Source organism: Lissotriton helveticus, chromosome 1_1, assembly GCF_964261635.1.
Source record: "Lissotriton helveticus chromosome 1_1, aLisHel1.1, whole genome shotgun sequence".
Lineage (NCBI taxonomy): Eukaryota > Metazoa > Chordata > Amphibia > Caudata > Salamandridae > Lissotriton > Lissotriton helveticus.
The window spans coordinates 1,410,052,997-1,410,080,003 of record NC_136057.1 but is presented as its reverse complement, the minus strand read 5'-3'; the positions used below and the strand labels follow the sequence as shown (position 1 = coordinate 1,410,080,003).

General features: G+C 49.3%; 1 protein-coding gene across 8 annotated transcripts in view; it reads right to left on the bottom strand.

Moving 5' to 3' along the window:
* The window catches only part of DOCK6 (dedicator of cytokinesis 6), a 439,831-nt gene that overhangs the window by 170,240 nt on the left and 242,584 nt on the right, over nucleotides 1–27,007 (bottom strand). For all 8 annotated transcript variants that reach the window (XM_078684817.1, XM_078684827.1, XM_078684835.1 and 5 more), the window contains 5 exons: nucleotides 17,170–17,283; nucleotides 16,355–16,525; nucleotides 15,655–15,794; nucleotides 14,307–14,476; nucleotides 13,500–13,657 (listed from right to left, as the gene is read on the bottom strand). In XM_078684817.1, coding sequence (XP_078540943.1) covers nucleotides 13,500–13,657; nucleotides 14,307–14,476; nucleotides 15,655–15,794; nucleotides 16,355–16,525; nucleotides 17,170–17,283 — 753 coding nt within the window. The remainder of the gene's footprint in view (nucleotides 1–13,499; nucleotides 13,658–14,306; nucleotides 14,477–15,654; nucleotides 15,795–16,354; nucleotides 16,526–17,169; nucleotides 17,284–27,007) is intronic.

The following is a 27,007-nucleotide window of genomic DNA, read 5'->3' as shown; positions in this document are numbered from 1 at the left end:
ATATCACACGTTGACTATCACTGGTGCTTTGCGCTTTTTGGCGATATTGTTCCTTAAATCTTTAAAAATTCATATCCCTCGTTCTAATTATTGCATTTTTGTTAATTTGGTCTTGTTTTACTCATTAAAAATCCTCTTTATTTAAAACTGGTTGTTACTGAATTCTTTGTGACTTTTTCTACTGTGTAATACACTGCATAAATACTTTACACATTACCTTTGTTTTAAGTCCGACTGTTTTGTGTCACGTCATCAAGGATTGAGCACAGATTTAGGTTCTCTAATTTGTCTGTTTTCTAGCCATTGGTGGTCTTATCCTTTGCGGTGGATACTTATCCACCCCTCAAAATAATCCACTTTCCTACATCTTCGTTGGGTTGAGGACAAAACAAATAACAGGACATCCTACAGCTTCACCTGAAGGACTCTGTATTTTGGGCACCACAACAGGTCACAAATTTCTTCCAGCACCTGGCATAAATGGATTTGTGATGGGATGTCTGACGGTGAAAAAGACATCCATGACTGTAGACAGCAAATCTAACATAGTCAATTGCACACATGAAGGTGTAGCTTGTGTAGAATAAGGTGGAGAGTAAATGTCCTGTGGGACAGGAGGTCCTCCTGGGGTGGCAGAATGATAGGAGGATAGATGCTCATGCTCAGAAATTCAGTTTACAGTTTCCTGCCCCTATCAGAGCCAGCAGGATGATTTGGGCCAGATCGTTCCTGATCTTCTTCAGAATACGGGGAAGGAGAGGAAGTGGTGGACAGGTATGCAGGATTCCTTTGTTCCATTCCATCCGGAATGCTATATGGAGGGTACACATAGAAACTAAAACACGAAAAGCTGTTGATAGTGCATGTACTCTAAGGAAGGGAAATGATCTGGCCAGGATTTCTGCCCATTGGTGGAAAATGCCTGCTCCACTTCTAGATGTAGCCGCCACTTGGGGTCTCCAGGATGACATGTGTGTAGTTCTTCCACCCAAGCATTCGTGGATTCCCCCAGGTGATTTGTGACCAGGAAGACGCCCTGGGGCTTCAAACATCTCCAGAGACTCAAGGCCTCTTGGCGCAGGACCTGGGACCCGAACCTCCCTGCTTGTTGCAGTACCACATGTCAGTGGTGTTGGTCACGAGATCCTGCACCCAGTCTCCCCTTGATGGCACCAGGAAGGCCTTGAGAGCCAGGCAAATGGCTCGGAGCTCCAGAAGACTGATGTGGAGCTGACCCTCCAATGGAGGCCAGAGTCCTCTGATCTTCACCTTCCTAATGTGACCCCCTCCTCCAAACCAGCAGGGATATGTCTATCACCACTGTCAGCTGCATGTGGGGAAGAGAGAGAGTATGTGTGTGTGGAAGGGGGGGGGAGGTGTCCATTCAGCTTCCAAGCGAGAGAGAGTAGCTGTCGGAGGACAAACTTTAGTAGGTCAGCCACCAGTGCAGATCTTGAGCGATCTCCAGAAGGTATCAGAAAGCGGCCTTGGTGATGAGCCCACTCAGACTTCAAGTTTCACTGTAGGGTGCCATATGTGCTACCAAGCAAGCCTGAAACATCAGGATCATAGTCCAATATCCTTGATTTATTGCAACAGAGGGAAAGCCCTAAACTCCACAGCCTCCAGGATCCATTTGAATGGAAGCCTCTAAGAGAGTTCTGCAGTCATCCGAACATAGTTCGTGAAGAACTGAGGTGAGCCCCCTTTAGTTGTCGAGGTACGTGAACACAGCAATTCACGACCTCAGACTATGGGCAACAACCATCACCATCACTTTTGAGAACACCCGAAGGGTGACCGAAGAAGAGCGCAGTAAACTGAAATTGCTCCTGGCCCACCTTCAACCTTAAGTAACACCTGTGGGACTGCAGGATCGATATATGAAAATTCACATTCTGCTACTACAGTGGCAGCCTCTAGTCAGCCAAGTCCAAATCAGATAGGATCTGGGCCAACATAAGCATCTTGAATCTGTGCTTACATAGGAAGGCACTGAGAAGAGGGAGGTCCAAGAAAGGCCTGAAGCCCCCATCCTTTCTTGGCATTAGGAAATAGCGAGAGTAAAGTCCCCTGCCTTTCTCCGAGTCTGGTACCTTCCATGACTTATTTGGCAAGCAACAGGCCCACCACCTGGAGGAGGATGGACCGAAGTTCCTTTGAAATCTATTCTGGTGTGGGAGGGATATTTGATGGGGAGGGAAAGTGTGCGAAAATGCCTCCTTTGACATGGTTAGGCCCCCATATTTTGCCAGGAAAATGATGTAGTTTCGATTGTGCCAACCAGGCCCCCTGTGCCAGTGCTCCTTCCCTAAAACTGTACCACGATTGGCAACTTCAGCTCCCCAGTAAGTCCCTAGTAAATTGTACCATCGTTAACAAGGGCATGGGGACTGAAGAGGGTCCCCTAAGGAGCCCTCACCAAGGTAATGCCACTACAGCAGCAGCTTTCATCCCTTGGTGGATTGAAAAACGACAAAGTCAACATGGCACACTGCCTGTGTGTTATGTCCAGAACGACTGCTCAAGGTATAGGTAAATCACCCCTCTAGCAGGCCTTACAAGCCCTAAGCCAGGGTGAACTTTATCTCAGGTGTGGGTAAAGCTGTTTGAGTAGATAAGCCTCTACAATATTTAAGTCTATTCTTTAATATTGTAAGTGTCGAGGAATCCATATAGAGTACATGGGCAGGAAACTCAACAACTTGAGTTTCCCAGCACCATGATGGCTTCACTGAACCCAGGAGTGTTTGGTACCAAACCACTCCTCTTAATAAACCGACACTGATGCCAGTGTTGGATTTACTAAAACAAGTACTCAGAGGGCACCTCGGAGGTGCCCCCTGAAAACCTACCAACCCCGGTGTTGCCTCTGAATGGCTTTAGGTAGCCTGGCACCACCAGACATGTTTCTGGACTACTGGGTCGAGAGCCTCTGGTATCGAAGGCCAGAAACAAAGCACATTCTTGGTGGAGGTCTCACACCTCCTCCCCCAGGATGGGCACAGTGCTCGAGAGGGAAGCTTCACAGGCCTGCTGCCTTTGTAACGTGACCCCAGCCTATGCTGCTAGCAGCAGATGGCTGCCCCCAGTGCAAACTCCCACTTGTGGTGGGAGAACCGGTGGGAAAACTTAGGATGAATAGGAGGTGTGCCCCCCACCCCCTTCACCAACTCCACCCCTCAGGTGCTGGAGGCGAAGTCAATAACACTTTTCAGCGCCCACCATCTTGAAAACAGTGGGACTTATCCAATGAGGGCTGGAGCTGTGCCCCACTCCCACAGGAGGGTGGCATAATAGTGAGTGTAGACAACCCAGGTATGGAACCCATTGGTACCTACCGGTTACTCCCCTGTAACACCCCTAAATCTAGTATTTAAGTGGTTCCCCCAGACCCTGAAATCAGATTTCAATGACTTATGAAGAAGAGCCCTGTAGCACCGAAGACTGAAGACACCAACTGACTTAGACCTACCAGCCGGCCTGCAGCCCTCAAAGACTGTGCTGAAAAAGAACGACTCGCCCCTCCTGAACCCTGGGAGAACTGCCTGCCTTCAAAAAAAGACTCTTATCTCCCATGTTCAGCTGCCCTGTTCAGGAAAAACTGTCTGCAAAAAAAAGAACTCTGCCATGAGGAACCGCAAACTCGCCTTCAGATCCATCTCTGCACTCGATGCCCACGACCCGAGTCTAAGTGGCCCACAGGTCCTGTGAAGGTTTCCCAGTGTTACTGAGTCAGAGACCACCATGTGCTGACCCCTGCCGGACTCCTCCTTGATGCCTGCAACCTCAACTTGAAGACTTCCCCTGACCGCACCCTGCCCGGTAAGATTTTTCTGACACCTAAGGATACCCCTGCACCCGAAGCCCCTGAGACTTGAGGACCATAACCTTCAGTGTCCCTACGTTCCCTAGCATCTCTACTTGCCTGGGCAGTTGTGGGGTTTCTTCGCCCGCCCTGAGCCTGCAGCCATTCTTCAAGACCGTTCTCCCCTATTAGTTAACATTGGGTGCCCGACGCTGTGTTGGCACTCTGCACCCCCCCCCCCCCCCACCCCCCATTTGTGCCGTTGAGGGTGTATGCTCGATGCTGCCTTGTGGTCCCCCTTGTATTTACCTTAACCCCAGAAGATCAACCCCTGACACGGCTTTACTCACCTGTGAGCAGCGTGACTTAGAGTACCCCCAGTCTATTGGTTAACATTATGCGCCAAAACTCGAATTTGATCTCTGCACCCGGCCGCCCCTGTGCTGCTGGTGGTGCACTCTCGGAACTGATTTGAACCCTGCCAGGTTTTGAGCAAAGATCCAGAGGACTGAATCTGTAAGTCGAGTTCTTAGCTGCAAAAACTGCATTCTTGTTTTCCTCCCATGGGTTAACATGGCAAAGCCTACTAATTGCACTAAATGTCCTCTTTTGAAAGTCTAAACTGTTTTTTCTTTAAAAACTTACTTACCTTTTTGCGCACATCTTAGTCTTAAAATAAATCTTGAAAGAAGCTTATTTTTCAAAAACTGGTGAAGATCTCCTTTTTGAGACACGTGTCATTTATTAGTTACAGTGTGCATAACAAATGTCTTACGCTCACTCCTCCGTGTTAGGCCTAAGGCTGCTCTCTCAAACTACCACAAATAGAGCACTTTGGGTTTACATTGTGCCCTGTACACCTCTAAAGGAATCTCTAAACTCTGTGCACAATATAACCACTTAGTGGTATACCACATACAGAGCCAGCTTCCTACAGAAACAAAAGGTAGGGCATAACGGTTTTGAATAATTTGCAAGACCAATCTGTCGAATGGTATCGATAGGCAGTCTAGGAGTAAATGCTGGATCCTGCCTCTTACTGGGTAGGCTTGAGCCGCTTAGGCGGTTTGTTGGCCGGTTTATCAAGGGAGGAGTTGGAAGAATGGTGCTCCTACTGGTCCACATTTTGCCTTCTGGTTCTGTGGTCCTGAAAGGACTGGCTGGGAAGGTTGCCTTTGTCTATACACTAGCCATTGAGTAGCCACCAAATTTCTGAAACTGGTATGGGAATTGTTCTGCAGGAGCCAACAACCCCAAGGAACGTGCTGTAGCTCTACTATCCTTAAAGCGTTCCAAAGCGGAGTAAGCCTTCTCACTGAAGATGCAGGACCCAATGAAAAGTCATGTCTATCAATAAAGCCTGCACAGGAGAACCCAGTGTACCTCAACCAGGTATGTTGATGAAGGACCACACTGAAACAAACTGCCCTGTCCAGGCAATCCATGGTATACAAACTTGTGCAGATAATATAATTAGCTGTAACTTGACCATCATGTTTAGTCTGGGCCAATAAGGCCCTCAATTCTCCCTGTACTGCCCGCAAGGTCTCACTGGCTATGTCCCAAAGGGCCTAGGTATTACGACCCAAAAGGAAGACTGCGTTGGCAGATCACAACTGCAAACTGGCTGAAGAAAACATACATTTGTCAAAGGTCTCAATCCTCATATATTTCATATCGAGAGGAACAGTAGGGAATGAATTGGGATTCTCTGGGGTGGAATGCTTGGTAAGAAAATCCAGATCCCCAGGCGACGGTCTAGGACGCCTGGTAACTTTACCTGCCTGTTCACTGGCAAGTAAGAATTTGGTTTCAACCAGGTGGCCCTCAGAGCATCAGTAAGAGCATCACTGAAAGGAAGCAAGAGCTCAGATTTTGCTGGCCCAGGCTGTAAGATTTCCGTCCAAACATTTATTTTAGTCTCAATGCTGGACAGCTGTAACTAGCACTATTGGGGTGCCGGGGACCAGTGTGGATTGTGGGGCTAGTGGGGCAATATGTACCATAGGGAGAACGGACTGATGTGGTAGTGGGGCCCGAGGGGACAGACTGTACTGGGGAAGGACCTGCTGGAAGTACCCTGACTGGAGGCCCCTGTGGTTCCTTGGGACTCAAAGGCGCACCAGAGATAGCTGGAAGCTCAATGAATATCTACAACATGACCTTTTTGAAGCCATCAAACTGCTGTGGGGTTCATAATGGCACAGGAAATCAGGGCACCTTGGGTTCCGCTAAGAAAGTGGCTCAGTGACCACGGACCTTGATGGAGAGCAACTTGCTTCTTGACCCTCCTGCACAACTGCATGGAGTCACAGTAGAGGGTAGAGGTCGACTCCCACTTTGCTTTCTTATGCTTGCGTTTGGACTTGGTCTTACATGAAAAATTTGGATGGGAACTGAACAGTCACAGGAACATGAACAGTCTGGCTCCATGACTTATAGCTGGACCTATGTGAAGGCTGCAGCTTCTTCTTGTGCTTGAGGGAATATAGCTTCACCTCCTTGTCTTGCATTGTCTTTGGTTGCATGAGGGTGCACCTATCACACAACTCAGGATCATGTCCTGAGGCCAAGTGGCAAAAGCACAGCTAATGCAGATCAATGACCGACATCTGTTGCCTACAGTTGCGGCATGGCTTGAAGCCTGGGTTTTTGTTGTGGAACCATCCTACTCCAGTACACTCTTTGAAAGTTTTAAAGTTGTCGGGAAACCGAAAAATTCTGAAACAGAGCTCTAGATGAATCAACTAGTAGTATCTTATTATTGGAATATTTCCCAATATTGGCATGGCCCTAGTAAGCCAAAATGTGTAGTGTCTACATGTAAGTACATACTAAATGTATGGCCCAGATTGATTATATTAAGGCTATTCTTGCAGTTTCTCAGGTGAGAACTGAATGGGGTGATCTGGGCAGCTAAACTGAATTTGCCTATTAGACCCTATCGAACAAGTTACTTACCTTTGGTAACGATGTATCTGGTAGAGACATAGTCTAGCCGCAGATTCCTTAACTTAGAATATCCCCAGGCATCAGACTGGACCTGGAAAACTTTGCGCAGCAGCACCTCTGTGCGCAAGGGGGCGGCGCCGTATGGCTCCGCCCTGATGTCGTCCATGGACGTGACATCAGCTGAGCCATATATGCCCCGCCCGGCGCACTGACATCAGTTTTCGGCAGAAGACTATTCCGCGTCAGAACACAAAGCCACCACCAAAAACTGTGAAAATATGGGAACAGTGTGCAGAAAAAGAAAAACAAGGTATGGTGAAAAACATCACCACAGAAGGACAGTGCCAGGCACTGTATATTGTAAACTGAGGGGGGGGGAGAACAGAGCACCACTCTGGGAGGGATCCCTGCAATTGTTAAGTCCAAAACCCTCCCCAGAGGCAGAAGAAGATGCAGAGCATAGGCAGGATTCGAACCCTTGGCCTGTGTGAGCCTGTGCCACCAGAGGCACAAGACTTACCATTGAGCCATAGCTCCTTGGTGAACCATCACAGCAGCCGGCAGAAAGGCTGCAACCACAATATATGACAGTGAAGGACAACCAGTCCAGAACTTAGAAGTAAGGACAAACTACCAAAAGGAGTCACCCAAAAGACGACGTCAGACCCGAATAAGGGACCTACCGAATGCAGCATTGTCAGAGACTGCAACCGCTAGAGTGCTGGAGAGGCAAAAGACCTCAAGCGGTTGAGGAAGATAGAAGGGAAGGATGGGGGGGTGGGGTAGAAGAAGTAGATCCACATCGAACAACCCAGGGTAAGATTGGTAAAGGACACATGGCATATGAGCATACCGTCCAATCACAAGAATGGGTAGAGCAGAGCCATGAAACAGAATGTAGCCTCGTGAGTCGGAGTGAAGAGAATACGTCACCCCGCAGAGGAATAAAGCCACCCAAAGGGAGGCGAAGGCAAGAAGCCCAACCTGAAAAGGTTGTCGCAGGACGGGGAGGACGGACGGGCGTTAAGGAATCTGCGGCTAGACTATGTCTTTACCAGATACATCGTTACCGAAGGTAAGTAACTTGTTCACCTGATAGATACGTCTAGCCGCAGATTCCTTAACTTAGAATAGATACCAAAGCCATACCCATAGAGGAGGTGGGACTGCGACGGAACCCCACTAAGGTCCAGAGAGAACCTGGCCGTCAATAACATGACCAAAAGAGTGTCGTCAACTAAAGGACGAAACATGGTGAGGACAGAAATGACAGCGCAGCCAATCACCAGACCCTTATGCCCTGAAGAGAGCAGGAATCAGGGGGAGGCTAGGGCACCACAGCCCATCCAGAATAGCATGATAACCCCTATATGTAGAGGAGATGAGAGAAGGAAAACAACAAACCAGAACACTTGTGCCTGATTGAAAAGTGGCGAAATTTGAAAAAAGACGAGCAAAGTGGCATGAAGGATCCACAGGATCCAAGGTGTCGACAAGAAGCCAGATCTAGCCCCAGCTAAACAACTCGAACAGCGTAAAACACTGTTGAACCTGCTCCTGTAAAGATACGAAGGCAGCAGGATACTGAACCCTGCCCAGTACGGGCCCACATGGAACAAAAACACACCTACTGGCGTGAAAAGGGAGTTCAGCACCTCGCAGGAAGTAGAACTGAACCTATGGCGTGAAAGAACCACAGGATGGGGCAGTCGACAAAGCCAACCCAAAAGACTGGTAAGTGTTATGGTGGAGAGAACGCGGACCGCCCCCACATGTACCACAGAGGAAGAGTACTGCGGAGACCCTCTCCAGCCAGACATGTGTGAGAGCATTGAAAGGATGCTTATACACAACCAGAAGGACGCTCATATGCGGCCAGAAGGAACACCAGGAAGCAAGACAGCAGGAACAGCTGAGATGCGTACAATAGCAAGAAGGCAACTGGCCACAAACACCAGAGAAGATCTGGAGATGTAAGAGGACAGGGCTAATACCAAGGCAGGAAAACCCGCACAAGCCATTAGGAAGAACATGGTGCAGAAACAGCGTCAAGAGGATGCTGAAATCCGGCCAACTCCAGGGACTAGGGTACGCTCAAAAGTACCCGCATTTATACAGAAAGTGGAACTAGTCCAGGCTATAAGCAGCGCCGGAAGAGAGAACAGTCCCCTCGCAGGACAATTAGAAGAAAAGACGAGCCTAACAAGGGAGTACTCAGGACCAACTCACGGGTCCTAGACGCCAGGAAGTGTGGAGTTCAAGGAGAACCGGCTCCACAAGTCCGCCACATTAAGAACATAGAAATCCCTGCGCGGAAGCAGCGGGGATGTGGAGAAAACTGCTGGGGAATAATCCAAAAGGCCATAACAACGTACAACAGAGAGGCCCACGGCAGCTCCCTACTGGCGAGAACAACCCAGATGGGGTTGGCGTCAAAAGACGGACCATATGACACAAAGCCGGATGCCAGGCCATGCGAGGTAGATACCACACAGCATAGACCTAAACCAGGAGTCGAAGCACCACAGACAATAGAGTCAGGTGACCCTGCGGAACGCAGTAAAGGGGGGCACATGAGTCCCAGGGGGATACCCACAATGAAAACTCCACAGGAGCGTACGTAGTCAAATGCAGACACCTGCTACTAGCCAATACCCCACACAGGGCAAGGTTCAACCCCTGGCAAGAAGGGGGGGTCCTCAAGGCAAAACAGATAGTCAGAGGACCGAAAACAAAAATACCCCAGCCATACGGCTATACAGACAATACAGAGACACCAATCTGCCTCTGATAAAAACTGGTCCGTAAAGGAAGACCCCCAACCAGGACGAAAAGTCAGTCAGTGGCATGGCAGAATTGCGGTAGCCCTGACAGAAGTCTGGAGATCGCAGAGTCCGCGCGGGACCCAAAAAGGTCTATTCCGTTAAATGGCATGTCCTTGAGGCTCTCCCGAATTTTCTCAGGGAAGCGACTGTCACGCATCCAGGCATGGCGGCGCAAAGCCACCGACCATGCAAGAGCACGGCCCACAGAGTCTGTGGTATCCAGGGAGGAGCGTATTGAAAAATGTGCCATCTCCTTGCCAAGACGGAGAAACTCCGGGCACAATTCCTCCGGAAGGGAAGGAAGAAGGTTAGACACGGAGCCCCAGAATGAGGAAGACGCACGTGCAAACACACATGTAGTGTTTAAAGCGCAAATGGCCAGGCTAGAAGAAGCAAAAAGCTGTCTTCCACATGCATTCAGCCACCGGGATTCCCGGTGGGAGGAAACAAAAGCAAAGTGGAGGAGTCTTGTAACCCAAACGCCGCCTGAATTACCAGGCCCTGAGCAGTAGGGTGGAGGGACAGGCAAAGTGGATCCCCTGGGGTAGGATGGTGCCTACCAGCAATGGCCCGATTAACCGGGGCTCCGGATTAGGGCCGTGTCCACGTGCCACGCAGGACTTCTCATAAGGCACCCACAAGGGGTAGGAAGGGCTCCACGGTAATGGGCTCGAGATGAAGCAGATCCATTAAGGGATCGGGAATGAGGGGTACCACAGGAGGCAGAAAGCTGAGGATAGCAGCTGCCCTGTTGATAGTCCGCGCATAGGCGGCACCTAGCTCAGTAGTCACACTAGAGGCCGTCTGTAGGAGACGGTTGGAGACTAACCCTCCCAGTTGCCATAAAGAGCGGGGCTGAGGAATGACCCGAAGGCCATGCAACACTTGGGACCTGCAACAGCGGCCCCCGACCAGGGAAAGCAGCAGCTTCCATAAGGGCTGCAGCGGATACCGGTGTTGCCTGACACCGCTGAGTCAGAAGCGAGGAATCCAGAGGGAGGTCAACCTCAGGCTTGGACGCCGGAGTCGATGAACGCATGGACGCCGGCGGCGCTATTGGTGCGTCGACAGCGGCGGCGGTGGGCGCAGTGTCGGAGTCAACTGGACGTCGACGGCCTCCACTGGGGACACTACCTCGACCGGCATCGGATCATGCCTTGCCCCAGAAGTGGGATCAGGCTTAGAGCCGGGGGTGGGTTTGGACGTCGAGCCGGGCTTCGCCAACGCCACTTCCGCCATCCGCGCAGGAAGCCGCACAGGGCTATGCGTTGACTGGCGGTGTGTGCTAGAGCGGCCAGGACGGTCTGGGCCACGGCCCAACGTCGTCGCCTCGGTCCGGAGTCGGTGCACACAGCCCTGGTCAGGGAAGGATCCGCCGACGAGGGCCCGGCCTGAGTACCCTCTGCCTCTGTGGGGCCCGATGGCCGCCAGGGAGAGAGGGGGACTCGAAGTAGGCCTGAAGAGCCCGGTAGTAGGCCTCCATTTGGGCGCGCGTTGCTCCAACTCCTGGAAAAGGAGGGTATGGAGGAGGTGACCTCCGGGCGCCCTTAGCTGATCCCTTATGAGAGGAATGGGCGCCAGCGGCACGCCTATGGGAGGTGGACCTCAGTGGATGCTTGTGGCTCAGCTTACCTTTTTTAGGGCGGCGGTCGCAGGCGCGGCCTCAGGAACAAGCCCCCCTCTGGAGAGGGAGAGCGGCGACAAGAAGAGGCTGGGCCCGGACAGCCGTGTGGCCAACAGCTTCATACGGTGTTCCCGTAGGGACTTCGGCTTCATCTGTTGACAGTCGCCGCATTCTTTGGAATCGTGGTGCACACCAAGGCACCACATGCAAATAAGGTGCGGGTCAGTGCTAGACATCGGAAGCGCACAGGCCTCACATGCTTTAAACCCGGAAGGCATTGCACACTGTTCCGGTACGACTCCAACGGTGCCGAGAAGGCCCAAAAATTGGCCAGGAACTGCTGGTTTCCAGGATCCGCGTCGTGACGCGGAAAAGAAGAAAATGGATGTCGGCGCACCAGAGCGGGGCACATATGGCTCCACTGATGTCACGTCCATGGACGACGTCAGGGCAGAGCTGTACGGCGCCACCTCCCAACACGCAGAGGTGCTGCTGCGCAAAATTTTCCGGGTCCAGTCTGACGCCTGGGGATATTCTAAGTTAAGGAATCTGCGGCTAGACATCTCTTTCAGATATGGAGATACTGGGGAATCTACTGGAGTTTGGGGCATTTATACCACTAGATGTTATTGCAACTGGTCATCAAGAGGACATCCCTCCATTGTGTTAAAATCTTTTACTTGATTAACTCAGCCTCTTCTTCAGAAACATAAGATAAGGCGTGACAGGGTGATGTCCTTCTGGGAGGGGTGCATGTGTACTGTGGCCGTTGGTTACCGATTGAAATGAATACTTCATCTATTTTTGAGCCACATCATTCCATGGCCATGAGCACAGCAGGTATGAGATGAGTGTCCAGCACCAGTAAGTATCATGGTATTTGTATTTGATAGAATACATTTAAAAATGTGCACCACTGGTTTTGTAGCTTGATATCGGTAATAAGCAAGGGAATCACCATTCATAAAATAAGGTCTTAGAAGGCAACTGACGGGGCAGGGAGAAGTACCTAACAAGGCCTATCCTGGACTGTGCATGAGTAGCACTTACACTAAAGATCAAACCTGCACTGCCTGCAAGACTAGAAAGGCATAATTGTTCATAAGCTTGACACTCTGACTTCACGTTGGTCACATTGATTTGGGAGGCAATCTAGACGGCAATATAATTGAGGCACTGGTTGATAAGACAATTATGGCTATCAAGTGAAGATCCCAAACACTATGTCGGGCAATCTAACCTCCTTTCAACATAGAAACCCACAGGCTGGGAAAACGGGAGGCTAGTTTGCCTGCTGCCCAATTTCTGATCTTCACATCAAGGTATGTACAATGAAACCTACATAACGATCTCACCAAACTTGACCCAAATGAAATAATGATTAGGGACTCTAGACTTATCAGAACTGAGTTGACCCCTTACTCACAAAACAGATCGGAATATCGTTAACTTTGGAGAGAACTCGAGTCATTTTCAGGCTAGGCATTTTTTCTTTTTTTTAAACATATTTTAATTAATTTTCTCCCACAAATTGTGCATCCAACAATTGTTTTACAGCATTCGTCTGCCTCCCACTTCCATTGCAATTGGCTCAATGGGTGTATCCCCTCATCCACCATTCGATAATTTTCAGGCTAGGCATGACATGAGAGTCTGAGCCAATCAAATGAGCTTCAAAACTTCAGAAAGCTGACATGAAGCAGATGTCAGACCATGGCATCACCCCGGAAGCAGACAAAAGATTGTGCCATCATTCCAGGAATGAGACGTCAGGTGGAAAAATCATTGCAGTAAGTATACATACCACAATTACATCACTCCAGGAAATAGACGTCAGACTATGACATTGGTTCGGGGAACAGATATCTGCACACCAAAAGAGTTCAAATACTGCCCCCCATAAAGGTATAGGAGAATCATATGTGGCAATTTTTGGAAAAAACTGTTGTTTACAAAAAATAAATTAAATAAATATTAAAATCAGAAATACAAGGAAAATATTCAAAAGACGACAGTTTACAAACATCAACATTTAAATCCGACAATTAAGCTAAATTGGTTCATTTAAACTAGCGACTGCACAATCAAAGTCCAAAAGAATACTGCTGCGTGGAACAAAATTAAAGCTGCAGGATAACCCCCAAAGAGCAATGAAAAAGAATGAAAAAAGAGAAAACTACCTCCCCCTGATGAATTTCATCACCTTCAAGGCTCTCTGCCATTAAATGCAACCCAGGTTTTCTGCCCTCAAAACATGCTGTTTGCACAACGCGTGGCACTCAAAACTTACCACGTTGGGCATCTGGAAAGGATTAGCTTTGTAGACATGGGGAAGAGGTGACCCTGCAATAGCCATGGCCACTGAAGGGCTGATGGTATTTCCATTATCTGCGTCGCCACCCTCCTCCCTGGGCGCAGATACCAGACGACCACGTTGATTGTGGCATTCTAGAAGAGAGGAAAAATACAGTGACAATCAAAGTTGTGCTTTCTGCAATGAAAAATGGAACGTGCAACATGATGACATGATCAAACCTTTCTTGAGAAAGATGGAAGAATGTGAAACAAGGAAACATTTCGGACGACTGTGAGAGCAGGGTAGAAGTCTGTCACAAACCAGTAGACAATGTTGTCTAGACTCAGCTGTTGAGGTGGAATTAGTTAGTTGTATGAGGCTCAATAATTCACATATCAAGCAAATCCTAACAAGTGAATAACAGCAGTCGCAGGAAAGGGTTATCCCTACTCCCAGGTTTGGGGGGGGCATCAGTCTATCAGGATCCTTCTTAGTTCCAAACATGGTAGCTCAGCTCCGGTTGGTGCCCCTCACAGGAAACTGTGGGTGGAAAGATGCGGGCAGAATTAACTGAAGAAAACATATCCTTCTGCGCATGACAGGGAATGTACAGAAACACTGTTAGCTTTGGGGCAAACCAGGCTAAAAAGAAAGTAATAGCTTAAGTGTTAAGGCTTTTGACAATGGTGAATGAATAATTCTGAAATCTCTTTGTGAAGTTTGGGATTGGTGGGGAGGAGTCTTTGCTATCACCACCGACAGTCCCAAATACCTGAACAAACATGCTCCAGTCATGCTCACCGGTGAAGTCGTAGAGCTGCGGAAGGGTGTCCATTACAATGCCGATGAGCGGCAAGTAAAGATGGGCCACCTGGGCCTTGACGGCAAGATCAGTGTAGCGGGCATCTGTATCATGGCTGCAAATCAGGTTGTGGACTGCGCTGATGGCTTTCTTATGCAGAAAAAAGACCCTACAAAAGAGAGACAGCAAGGGAAGGGAAGCCGCAGCCATGATGCACGTGTGTAATTCATGACATGCTCACCTATCTACACTACTCTATCCTACAATTCCCTCCCTTAAACCCCTATACGTTCACACCACTCAAAAATTGTGAACAGGTTAGTGAACTGGGTATTTTGGGAAACAGAGGAAACAGAAACAGCAAGACATTGGAACTCATGTTGTGGGGCCATAAAGAACAAATTTCTTTACTCGGGAAGGATTCAGTTTCAATATACGAGGTAGATATTTCAGCTGAATCCATATTTGAAGAAAGAAGAATCAATCCAATCTAATAATATCTACACTACAGGCTCAGCAGGACAAGCACAGAAGGACTGTTAAAGCCAGTGATTCCCTCCTTGCAGTAGAGCATCAGGGGAGAGCCTGACAGGGTATTCTTCTGCAGCAGACTCATGTTAAGCAGACAGAGAGAAAGGCCACACCCCACTGCATTACACTCCACATAGACAACCCAAACATAAATAAACTCAACCGACAGCAGTTCTAAAGACCCAACCCCAACCCTCCCCCTCCCCGACTCCATAAGAACAACAAACTCTACACTTATCCCACCCCACACTTCCATTGGATCACGTCATTTCCACCAGTATCGCCATGGAACCCCAATCCCTTAGCGACACCTACAACTGCAGGTTTGCTCTACACCAAAGCACTAATGTTTCCATGAAGCGAACTCTTCATCCTCCAGCCATTTTGTAGTACTCAGTACATTATATGCAGTTGTTAAGCAAAGACCGTTTTCAAGAACAAGGCACTTTTGAAAAATACTGAGGCAACCACCAGGAGGGCAAAGGTATACCTTACATTTCACCTTTATAAATGTTCCCTCCCAATTCCATAACAAACTGCTTGCTTAAAGATCAGCCAGTTCTTCCCACCACAGCTACCCACCCTTCTAAGATGGACCAAACTCTTAAAAACTGCTCCTCCTCGTCTGCGGCAGCCGTTCCCAATTAATAAAGTGTTCTCACCACACTGTCTAAGACAAGCAGCAGCCAAAATGATTTCAAAACCAACTGGCTCTTCCCCATGCACCTCCCCCCTGCGGGGCACATTTCTCTCATGGTTAATGCAAGCAATAACCTCTAGGATTAGGAGGATCGGTTACACTGGTGGTCAGCTTACCCTTCCACATCCGGCTCCAGGATCAGGGCTAGTTCCGTCAGCACCAACCCTGCCAAGAAGTGCTGCTGGCGGAAGAGCACAGACAGCTCGAACATGTTGGCAATCCGCAGGTCTTGCACATGGGTGGAGAAGGCAGAGCCCTGGAAAGGACAGTTGACAATTAGGGGTGCAGGAGTAACACATTCCTCCATCATAAAATGCCTCTGCTTGCGAAGAATCAATTATGTCCACTTAAGATCTGTTTGTGTTACAGCACACATGTGAACTGCCTTGCACAGAGAGGTGTCAGAACATCCTCCACATTCACACCCACAGAGGACATTCCTTATGTCTAGATAAGTCTCTGAGGTTACCTCTCAGTCACAGGAGAACTTTAGCCAATGATGTTCTTTCTCCCCACCCCACACACATCCGAGGCACGTCAAAGTCCCAGATATGACACAGAGCCATTTGGGTGTACAGACACTGTAGACAGCAAAGTGAGGTACCCCTGGCGTTTTGTATTTCACAGGTGGTCGTGAGACAGAGGGCTTTGCAAGGGGCTGAAGGAAGCCAGGTTCTGGGTCAAAGTGATCATACCTTGCAGGTAGTAAAGGAGACAGACAACAGGGATGGCAGTAACAGTGTCGGCTGGGCAGATTTACGGTCCCTGTGTGGGAGGATGCTTAAGGGCAGGTTAAGAGTCATGCAGTTTTTGTACCTGTGAGGTGGCAGATGAGACGGATGGTGACGGCGAGGCTGGAGGTGAAAGGGTGCTGCACGGCAGGTTCAGGGTCACATAGTGCTCATGGCTGCAGACGATCCGCACCAGATCCATCCGCAAGGCAATCAGGGCATTGGGGTTCTGCGTTGTCGGCAGCTTGTTGTTGATCTAGATCGGTGTAAAAGGAGGTAAAGAGCCTTTAACAACTTAGAATCTCACTAAAACCCTCCTCTCCCAACCTGGACTCTCACAGCACCCCCAAGCTGTTTCTGTAAAAGCAACATTTTGTTTTCAACATTAAGATTTGCCCTGCTGTCCACAATGAAAATAAACTGCTTTCACAGCATGGGTACATAAAAGAGATGGGCAACACAACCTATGTCCTGTACAATTTATACACAATGCTCCACCAAACAAATTGCTGGAGTATTCACTGTTGTGATCATGAAAATCCTCATCTGATTATAACAGTATATCAATGACTGCAGAACAAGAAATAGATTATTCTGTGATGTGTTTTGTGTCCAATTTTGTATCATTTTTAAAAACCATGTACAGAAGAAAAGCACCTTCATTTTATGTAAAGATGTGGGCTTGGAGAAATACAATATCCTGATCTATGTAAATATCAGGATTTGAGTTCTAACATAGAAGTCCTTGAATTGACCTGGCAGTAAAAACTGGAGTGTACTGGCAGGTGAGTGTAGGGCCTGTCCCACTCTGGGCCACTATTCCTTAAGGCCTACTGCAAGAACTCAGAAGTGAAAGAATGGGGGAGCACCTACATGCCAGTGGAAATGCAACATCCTCACCTGCTTGTAGTAGGAACGCAGTAGATGGAAGACAAAGCCCCGGTTCATCAAGGACAGGAGGTCATTCAGGAAGAAGGCTAGGCTGATGTTGAGACGCTCGACAAGCTCAGTGTCCTATGAGGAAGAAAGTGACATGAGCAGTGAGACAGAACATATTCATGCACACAAGCAGTCACACAGAGGAAGGGAAAATGAATCAAGCAGAGACGAGAGGGAGTAATAGTGAAAACTCCGAGTAGTAGTACTTGTAGGAAGCTGACTCTTTATATAGTGAACCAAAACAAGGTACACAGTGTAAAGAGTCCAGGCAACCATTATTGGTTTACAAGGCAAAAATGAGAACACTAATCGCTCTCTTTTGTGGTAGCATGGGCGAGCAGCTTGGGCTTATCAGAGGGTTGTGCTAAGCATTAGCTGTAGTTGAAAAGGCAATAAATGAGACACACACTCAAAGAATAAATCCGAGACCAATTTAGAAAAATAAGTCTGATTTTTATATAAATTTAGATACCAAGAACTTGGCTATCAAGTAAGTACTGTTTTAAAAATTGAATTTCACAGGTCAGTAAACAGTTCACTCAAATGTGTCTTAACACAGCAATGCTTTCCCATGGGAAAAGGCATATGTTGCATACAGTTATTTATGGTTAAGGCTCCCTGTTTTCCATTTGTACTGATTTATACAGATAAATACAGACAGAAAACCATTTATTTTGTTGTCTGTATTTATTTTAAAATGTGGATAAAAACGGAAATTGGGTGCTTAAGTACACTTTTTCAGCAGTTACACGTTACCTGTCTTGGGGTGTCTGGGTGCAGAGGTACCTGTTGCGTTGATCGCTTTGCACGTTACGCCAGTGGTAAGAAGGGGGAGAAGGCACCTAGAAAAATGCTGCAGAGGGGACAAGTCCGAGAGGAAACAATTGGGGGTGGGACGGCTTGGTCACAAGGGTACTGGGAACAAGGTGGTGCTGCAATGCTGGACGTGCCTTTGGGCTCTTTATTGGAGGTCTTTTGATCCATAATGCCGTGAAGGTGAGTGCTTGTGGGGGATTAGCAAACCTAGGGTGGTGACAAAAGTGAGAGTAAAAGATTCTAAGGGAACCAAGGAAAAATGTATGGGGTAGTGGTCCCTTGACTCAACACAAATGATGGTCCTGAGGTCACAATGTACCCTGATAGCTAAAATGTGAGAGAGAAGGTGGGGTCGGCATTTTCATGCCTATGTTGTCAGGAGGGTCAATCAGCATTTCATCAGGACCTAAATCAAATTATTCCTACCCTGCATAAGTCTGTGGGCCCTCCTAAAGGTCATGCGAGCTACCAGGCCCGTCAAGCATTGCAATGTCGGCCTGACAAGGAGAACCCTATGATGAAGCATGACACCCTACCGGGTGTGTGAGGGCACTAAGATCTGACCACTTGGATCCCCTGTAATTCCACTTGTTGGTCCTATGATTCCACCAAGCTTAGAGTTTAATTTTTCCCAAGAGCGGAAAAGCTGATGAAGCAATCTTAATTTTATCCTGTAGTAAAGCACTCCATTTTGACATGGTCACCCCCACTGTGTGCCAGGTAACTGATGTGATTTCAACTGGAAGTACACTGGGTTCCAGCTAACTGGGTCGCCAGAGCTCTTACCCCAAAATGTGCAATTGTTTCCCCGAAATGGCAAAACCTTTAGCACCCTCTTTAAGCCCCTAGTAAATGGTACCCCTGGCACCTAGGGCCTGAGGTACTAATGAATATGCTACTTACCAGTATGCATCTGTTCTTGGCATGTAGGGCTGCTAACATTCATATCTAATGCATAGATCGCCGCCTAGTGTTGGGTCCGGATGATTGCACATTGTTGTCCTGGAAGAGTCTTCGAAGTATCACGAGATAGGTGGCTCCTCCCCTGGACTACAGTGCGCATGGGCATCGACTCCATCCCCAGATTGTTTTTAGCCATAGTGGCAAGGATGGAGTGCGATAGTGTAAACGATGTCCATGCTAGTGATGAAATGCATGAAGTAGTCTGCAGCTGCTACAGGCGCCGGGGAGGAGGGCGGGCGATATGAATGTTAGCAGCCCTACATGCCAAGAACAGATGCATACTGGTAAGTAGCATATTCAGTTCGAGGCATGTGGGCTGCTAAATTCATATCTAATGCATAGAATACATAGCAGTCCCCTCATGAACGGCGGCCGCCCGTGCCAGCTGCAGAAGTCTGAAAAAGAGTTTTGAGAACAGCCTGTCCTACAGCTGCCTGCTGTTTGGAGTGCACATCTACACAGTAATGTTTGGTAAATGTATGTGGTGTAGCCCACGTGGCTGCTCTACAAATGTCCTCTAAAGGAATGTTACCTAGGAATGCCATGGAGGCCCCCAGTTTGCGTGTGGAGTGCGCCCTGGGGGGGACCGTTAAAGTGCGTTTAGCCTTCTGATAACAAATCTGAATGCATTTAACGATCCACCTGGCTATTCCAGCTTTGGAAATAGCGTTGCCTTTGTGCTGTGCGGAGAAGGCAACGAAAAGTTGCTGTGTCTTTCTAAAGGGTTGTGTTCTGTCAATATAGTACATCAACGCCCTTTTAACGTCTAGCGTGTGGAGCATTCTTTCTGCTACTGTTTCTGGGTTTGGAAAGAATGCGGGCAGTTCAATGGTTTGATTGACATTAAACTGTGACACCACCTTCGGAAGGAACTTGGGGTTAGTGCGGAGCACTACCCTGTTTGAATGCACTTGTATAAATGGCTCTTGTATTGTGAGCGCTTGTAGCTCACTAACACGCCTTAGAGACGTGATAGCAATAAGGAAAGCCACTTTCCATGTCAAGAACTGAATCTCACATGAATGTAGAGGCTCAAAAGGTGGGCCCATCAACCTAGTGAGGACCACGTTGAGATTCCATACTGGAGCGGGTGGGGTCCTGGGAGGAATGACCCGCTTCAGCCCTTCTAGAAAAGCTTTAATGGCAGGCACCCTGAAAACAGAGAGATGCTGCCTGTTTTGAAGATAAGCCGCTATGGCGGATAAGTGTATCCGAATGGAAGCATACGCTAGATTGCATTTGTAAAGATGTAACAAATAGCAGATGATGTTAGGAATGGATGCATCCAGCGGGTCAATGTTGTGTGCTGTACAATAAATGACAAACCGCTTCCATTTTGCTGCATAGCAAGCTCTTGTAGTGGGCTTCCGTGCCTCCCTGATGATGTCCATGCATTCGGGAGGCAGGTTGAGGTAGCCAAACTCTAAGACCTCAGGAGCCAGATCGCCAGATTGAGCTGTCGCGGATCTGGGTGCTGAATGTCGCCATGGTTCTGCGTCAAGAGCCTGGGTGTGAGGTGCAGCCTTTGATGCGGTACCACGGAGAGTTCTAGAAACGTGGTGTACCATGGTTGGCGTGCCCACGTTGGAGCAACTAGGATGAGTGTCATCGAGTGTTGCTTTAGCTTTCTTGCCACCAGCGGTATCAGAGGTGCTGGGGGAAAAGCGTACGCAAATCTGCCTGACCAGTTCATCCATATCGCATTTCCCTGCGACTGTGGGTGAGGGAACCTGGCGGCAAAGTGTTGGCATTTTGCGTTTTCCCTTGTGGCAAACAGGTCTATCTCTGGATGACCCCACTGTTGAAAGTACGGGTGGAGTACTGATGGATGTATCTCCCACTCGTGCATTTGATGGCTGTACCTGCTGAGCAGATCTGCCATCTGATTGTCTGTGCCCGGGAGGTGTTCCGCCATGAGGAAGATGTTCCTCTGAATGGCCCACTTCCACATGCTCTGAGCCAGGTGAGACAGCTGTGGAGAGTGCGTACCTCCCTGTTTCTGGATGTAATACATCGCCGTCATGTTGTCCGTCCGGAGTAACACGACTTTGTTGCACAGATGTATTTTGAAGGATTTGAGTGCCATGAAGATTGCCATCAATTCCAGATAGTTGATGTGCATCTTCTTTTGCTGCGTCGTCCATAGTCCCTGCACAGTGTAGTGGAGCACATGAGCTCCCCACCCCTGGAGAGATGCGTCCGTTGTTAGGATAATCTGTGGCACAGGCTCCTGGAACGGTCGGCCCTTGCAAAGGTTGTGTGGATTCCACCAATGCAGAGAGTTGTACGCCCGACCGGTGACCAACACTAGGTCTTTTAACTGTCCTTGAGCCTGAGTCCACTGATGCGCCAAGCATTCTTGGAGCGGACGCATATGCAACCGTGCGTGCGATACAATGAAGATGCAGGAGGCCATCATGCCTATCAAATGCATGAACACTCTCGCTGGGATTGAGTTTTGCGGTCTGAACCTCCGGATGAGCGACTGGATGTTGTCGATCCTCACCTGGTTTGGCTGAGCCGTAGCTGTCAGAGTATTGATTGTCGCGCCCAGATACTGCCGCATATGGGCTGGCTGGAGGTGCGACTTTGGATAGTTTAACGAAAACCCCAGACTGTGAAGGAGGTGAATTGTGTGGGACATGTCCGCGGCGCACTGCTGTTCCGACTTTGCTTGAACGAGCCAGTCGTCTAGGTAAGGATAGACATGTATGTTTTGTCTCCTGAGGTGCGCCGCCACGGTCGCCAGACACTTCGTGAACACTCTGGGGGCAGTGGTTACCCCGAAGGGCAGGACCTTGAACTGGTAATGCCTGTTTTGTATGGTGAACCTGAGGTACTTTCTGTGGGACGGGTGGAGTGGTATGTGAAAATAAGCATCCTTGAGGTCCAAGGTTGCGAGGAAGTCCCCCTGGTTTAACAATGGTAGAACCTGCTGTAGTGTTAACATGTGAAAATGTTCCGAGAGTATGTACAGGTTGAGGGGGCGTAGGTCTAGAATGGGCCTGAGCGAGCCGTCCTTTTTTGGGATTAAGAAGTACAGGGAATAAACCCCTGTGCCTTCTTCCTCCACCGGCACGAGCTCTATAGCGCCTTTTTGCAGCATCACCAGGACTTCTTGCTGCAATAAGTGCAAGTGCTCTGCTGACATAGGACGTTGTCTTGGGGGTATGTTGGGTGGAGTGGATGTTAGCTCTAAACAGTAGCCGTATTGGATAAGTTTCCTGACCCACCTGTCTGTGGAGATGGATTTCCAGACTGGCAGGAACTGCTGGAGTCTCCCCCGACAGGTGTTGGATGGTCGGGGGGCAGTGACAGGGAGTCACTGTTTGTTGGCAGCAGAGGAACGGGAATTATTGTTGCCTCTGCCTCTGCCCTTTGCGCTGTTTCCTCTGTAACCACCTCTATTCTGTTTTGGGTACGAGGCCTGGGCGCCTCCCTTGTTGAAATGCGACTGCTGTGCCAAGTGTCCTCTGGCAACACCCCGTGCACCTGAGCGACGAAAAGTGTTCCCTCTGTATTGCTGAGACTGAAGCGCCCCCATGGACTTAGCCGTTTCAGTATCTTTTTTTATCTTTTCGAGGGTGGTATCAACCTCTGGGCCAAACAGTCTGTCTGGATTGACGGGCTGGTTGAGGATAGTTGTTTGTATCTCAGGCTTGAACCCTGAGATGCGGAGCCATGCCTGACGCCTTAACATAACACTAGTGTTTATTGCTCTTGCTGCTGTATCAGCAACATCTAGCGCACATTTAATCGCAGCGTTAGAAATGAGCTTGCCCTCTTGTATTAGCATCTCAGCTCCTTCTTTAAACTGGTCTGGAAGGTGTTGTAAGAGCTGCTCTAAGGTGTCATAGTGCGCCCTATCATACCTGGCTAACAGGGCATGAGTGTTAGAAATGCGCCATATGTTGGCTGCCTGCGCAGCCACCCTTTTGCCCCCTGCCTCCAGCACTTTAGACTCTTTGTCCGGGGGAGGAGCTTCACCCGTTGTCTGTGAATTTGCCCTCTTGCGGGCATTGGAGACCACCAAAGAGTCTAGAGGCAACTGTCCCCGAATATAAGTAGGGTCACCAGGTGCCGGCCTGTATTTCTTTTCAATACGTGGGTTCACCACTCTGGCTCTGGTGGGTTCCTTCAAAATGTCTGTGGCATGCTTGAGAACCCCCTTAAGCATTGGAAGTGTCTTCACCGTTTTTTCTGATGCTGAAAAAGTATCAAATAAAAAGTCAACTTCCACTGGGTCGGCATGCATCTCTACTTTGTGGTTTGAAGCCGCCCTTTCAATTAAGGCATTAAATGCCGCAGAGTCTTCAGTTGGAGAAGTTTTAACACCATACAGATGTGAGTCACTGACCAGCTGTTGGTCCCCCTGATCACCAGAGTGTATCCATGATTCTTGCTGCTCATCAGGGTCAGTATTTTCAGGGAAGTTATACTGCTCATCTTGGTCACCCTCATCCCCATTGGATCCAGTGGGTGAAGGTGTAGGACTCCTCCCAGGCCCTTGAGGGATGGGTTCATCAAGGTCCGGCGTGTCTGGTGCAGGCCTTTTCTTTTTTAGAGGTATGACATAGGATTCTACAGGCTGTGCTGTAATTTTCCTTTTGTAGAGGGTTAATCTACCCGTGTCGGTGTCGATAAACTGCTCCGAATGTTCGTCAGGCAAGGGTGGTCGACCAAAACCTCCCGTTAGCTGAGCCACTGATTCCTCGGTCACCGTACGAGGTGCAAAAGCCTTCGGCGCCACCTTTGGCGGTAGAGTGTAGAGGATCGGCATCGAAGTCTTGTCCAGTGGAACACTCTGCTTCGGCACCGAGTGTGTTTTCTGCTCCGACGCCTTGTCCTTTATTCGTTTAAGGGAGTCCGTGACTTGCTTTGTAAACGAAGCGGATGGCTTCGTCGAGCCGACCGACGATCTCTGTCCACCCACAGGGGAAGATCCATGCGTCGACGATATGTCTTTGTGCGGCGGAGGCGCGGATGCACCATCAACAGCTGTGCTCCGGTCCCCCGTCCCGGCCTTAGTCGACAACGTCGCTGACTTTGGAGCAGCGGATTTGTCCTTCGGCGTTGGGGCTCCAGACTTCGGCTCGGTGCCCTTTACGGACGCCGTTTCGACTGTCCGCGTGCCTGTTGGTGCGGCAGGTTTTGCTGAAGGAGTCTCGACAGTCTTTTTCGACTTCGACTCGACCACCTTAGACGACACTGGCTCGACGACCTTCTTCGAGCTGGTCTCCTTGGCCCCTTTCGGTACCTTAGCCTGTTCGACAGCCTTCTTCGGCTTCGAGGCCTCCGAAGACGACAGCGCCGATGCAGTCCCAGACGTCTTCGGTTTCGATGGTGTGTCGGCCATCTTTGTAGTTTTCGATTCCGAAGGTTTCGGTTTCGATTTGTGTGATGGAGGCTCCGTAGTCGTGTCCGTAGCCGGGCCAGGAGGCGGGGCCGAGGATCGAGGAGTAGGGTCGTGTGTAAGGCCGAGTGGCGATCCCGTGACCTGAGCCTTAGTAATTGTACGCACGGGGCATAGCTCTTCCTCCGAGCTATCTTCCGCGGCCCCCATAAACTTCCTCGTCGTCCCCTACCTCCTCGACGGTTTCGTACAGGTCCAGGCCCTCGATGGGTTCCCCGTAGTCGGCCTCGACCTCCGCCGATGAAGGTGAGATCTGCAGGTGAAGCTCTTGCTCGTTTGCTTCGGGGTCTGTAAAGATGTTGACAGGCACTGGTGCCGATCGCTGGGCCTCGAGGCGCGCCACGCGCCGAATCTTGAGCGTCTTCTTCGACCTGAATTTGGAACAGGCCATACAGTTGGCCTCGTTGTGGTCCGGCGACAGGCACTTGTTGCATACAGGATGCACGTCGATGTGTGGGTATTTCGAACCGCACACAGGACAGTACTTGAACGGGCTTCGTTCCATCGTAGCGTCGTCTGGGTCTTGCTGCGTCGACAGGGCCTCGATGACCGAAGAGTCACCCGACTCCACAGTTATCCGACTCGAAGAGTTGGAGTACACACGAGACCGAACGCTAACAATACCGACGAAGTAAAGAAAGCCTTGTGGCCTTAAAAAGTTGTTTTATCGATTCCGAACAGGAGACGTCGAAATCACATCCGAACCCAATGGCGGAAAAAAACAATCTGGGGATGGAGTCGATGCCCATGCGCACTGTAGTCCAGGGGAGGAGCCACCTATCTCGTGATACTTCGAAGACTCTTCCAGGACAACAATGTGCAATCATCCGGACCCAACACTAGGCGGCGATCTATGCATTAGATATGAATTTAGCAGCCCACATGCCTCGAACAGAGGGTCTACTAAGGGCTGCAGCACAAATTGTGCCACCTTAAGGGAACCCTCACCTAGCACTTGGAGGACTGTCATTGCAGGCTGCGTGTCTTGGTGCAGACAAAAGTGATACACGACATGCCACATATCCCTGTGTGACATGTCCCCTAATACTGCATGTAATATTTGTAAGTCACTCCTACAGCAGGCCTAGCAGCCCCAAGGCAGAGGGCTGAATATTACATGTGAGGACATCCCTGCATGAGCAGATATGTCCTTATGCAGGTCAGTCCTATTACCTCCAGCACAAGTGACCAGGAAAGCCATTTTAACACGTGCTGGACAAATGTGATAACGAGTTCCCCAGCTACATGATGGATTAAATGAAGATAGGGATGTTTGGTATCAAATATCTTGTACTGATGCACAGAGTGGATTAACCAAAGTTATACGAAGAGCTGATAAAGAAAACAAAAATTTATTTTGAATAATAAAGCATAACCAACGGAATGTGACGTGCTATTAATTAGCTGACTTGACTACTGCTCTTGTAAATGCATATAAGCAGGTGAATAGAAATGCCAATAAAGACATTCATTGTTAAAAAAAATCTCGTATTGATAAACCCACACTGATTACAGTGCTGGATTTACCAACACAAGCACACAGCACCCCAAAACCTACCAGTCTCTTTTGTGCTTGTTGACTTGTTTCTGCCAGCCTGACACCTGAGACACTGTTTTAGCCTTACAGAGTGAGAGCCCCTGCTCTCAGGAGACCCAGAACAAAAGTCTGTTTGGGAAGAGGGTGTAATACCCCCTCCCACAGGATGACTTACTGATTAGCCTTCCTAGGCTGGCAAACTTCAAAAGCTGCTGCCTCTGAAATGCAAACATGGTCCCCTCACAGGAGAGGAAGCCGACCCCCTTTGTCCAGAGCCCCTTGGCACCTGGACAGGCCGGAAAATTAACTAGTCAGGTAGGGGTACCATGCCCAGGCTAATATCACCCCTAAACAGGGCTTAACTGAGGTGTGTATGACTTTTCAGAAGTAGCCATATTTGTGCTGGCATACTGAGACAGGGGTATGCCCACTTCCCAAAGGAAATGGTCATTTAGGGGTCCTAGTCACCAAAAGGGTCAGTTGCCCTTGGCTACTACCGTACACTACCCTAAAGCCCCTAAATTGAGTATTCAGGGGCGCCCCTGGTATTAGAAGAGCAGACCCTGCCGTCATGAAAGATGAAGGATGTGAAGAGTTGCATCCTGCAAGAACAGAAGATCCAGCAACTGACTTAGTGCCAACCCTGCCAGCTGCCTTCGTCAATTGCACCAAAGGTTGACTGTCCTACAGTTTGGAGTCCCCAAAGGGCGGAAGACCTGCCAATACTTCACCCAGGACCCAAATCCTCCCGAGAAGCAGTGGATCTGTTTGCCTGCATCCTGCAGGCATCCAGAGAACCCTGGAAGGACTCTGCGACCGCAGAAACCGGACGCCTGTAGACACCACTGCACCCGTCACTCCAAGCACTAGTTGAAGTGGGCCAACGCTGTCAGTGTGGTCCTCCAGCCCTCCCAGAGACCGAGTCCAGTGTGGTGACACCTGTCGTGGTCTACCCGATGTCACCTGCAGCCTCTGCACGCAGGCCCCCTCTACTGCGTCTTGTCCCAGTAAGAAAAGCTCGACAACTTAGGACACCTCTGCACCCGTCTCCCCTGGGCCGTGGAAAAGAG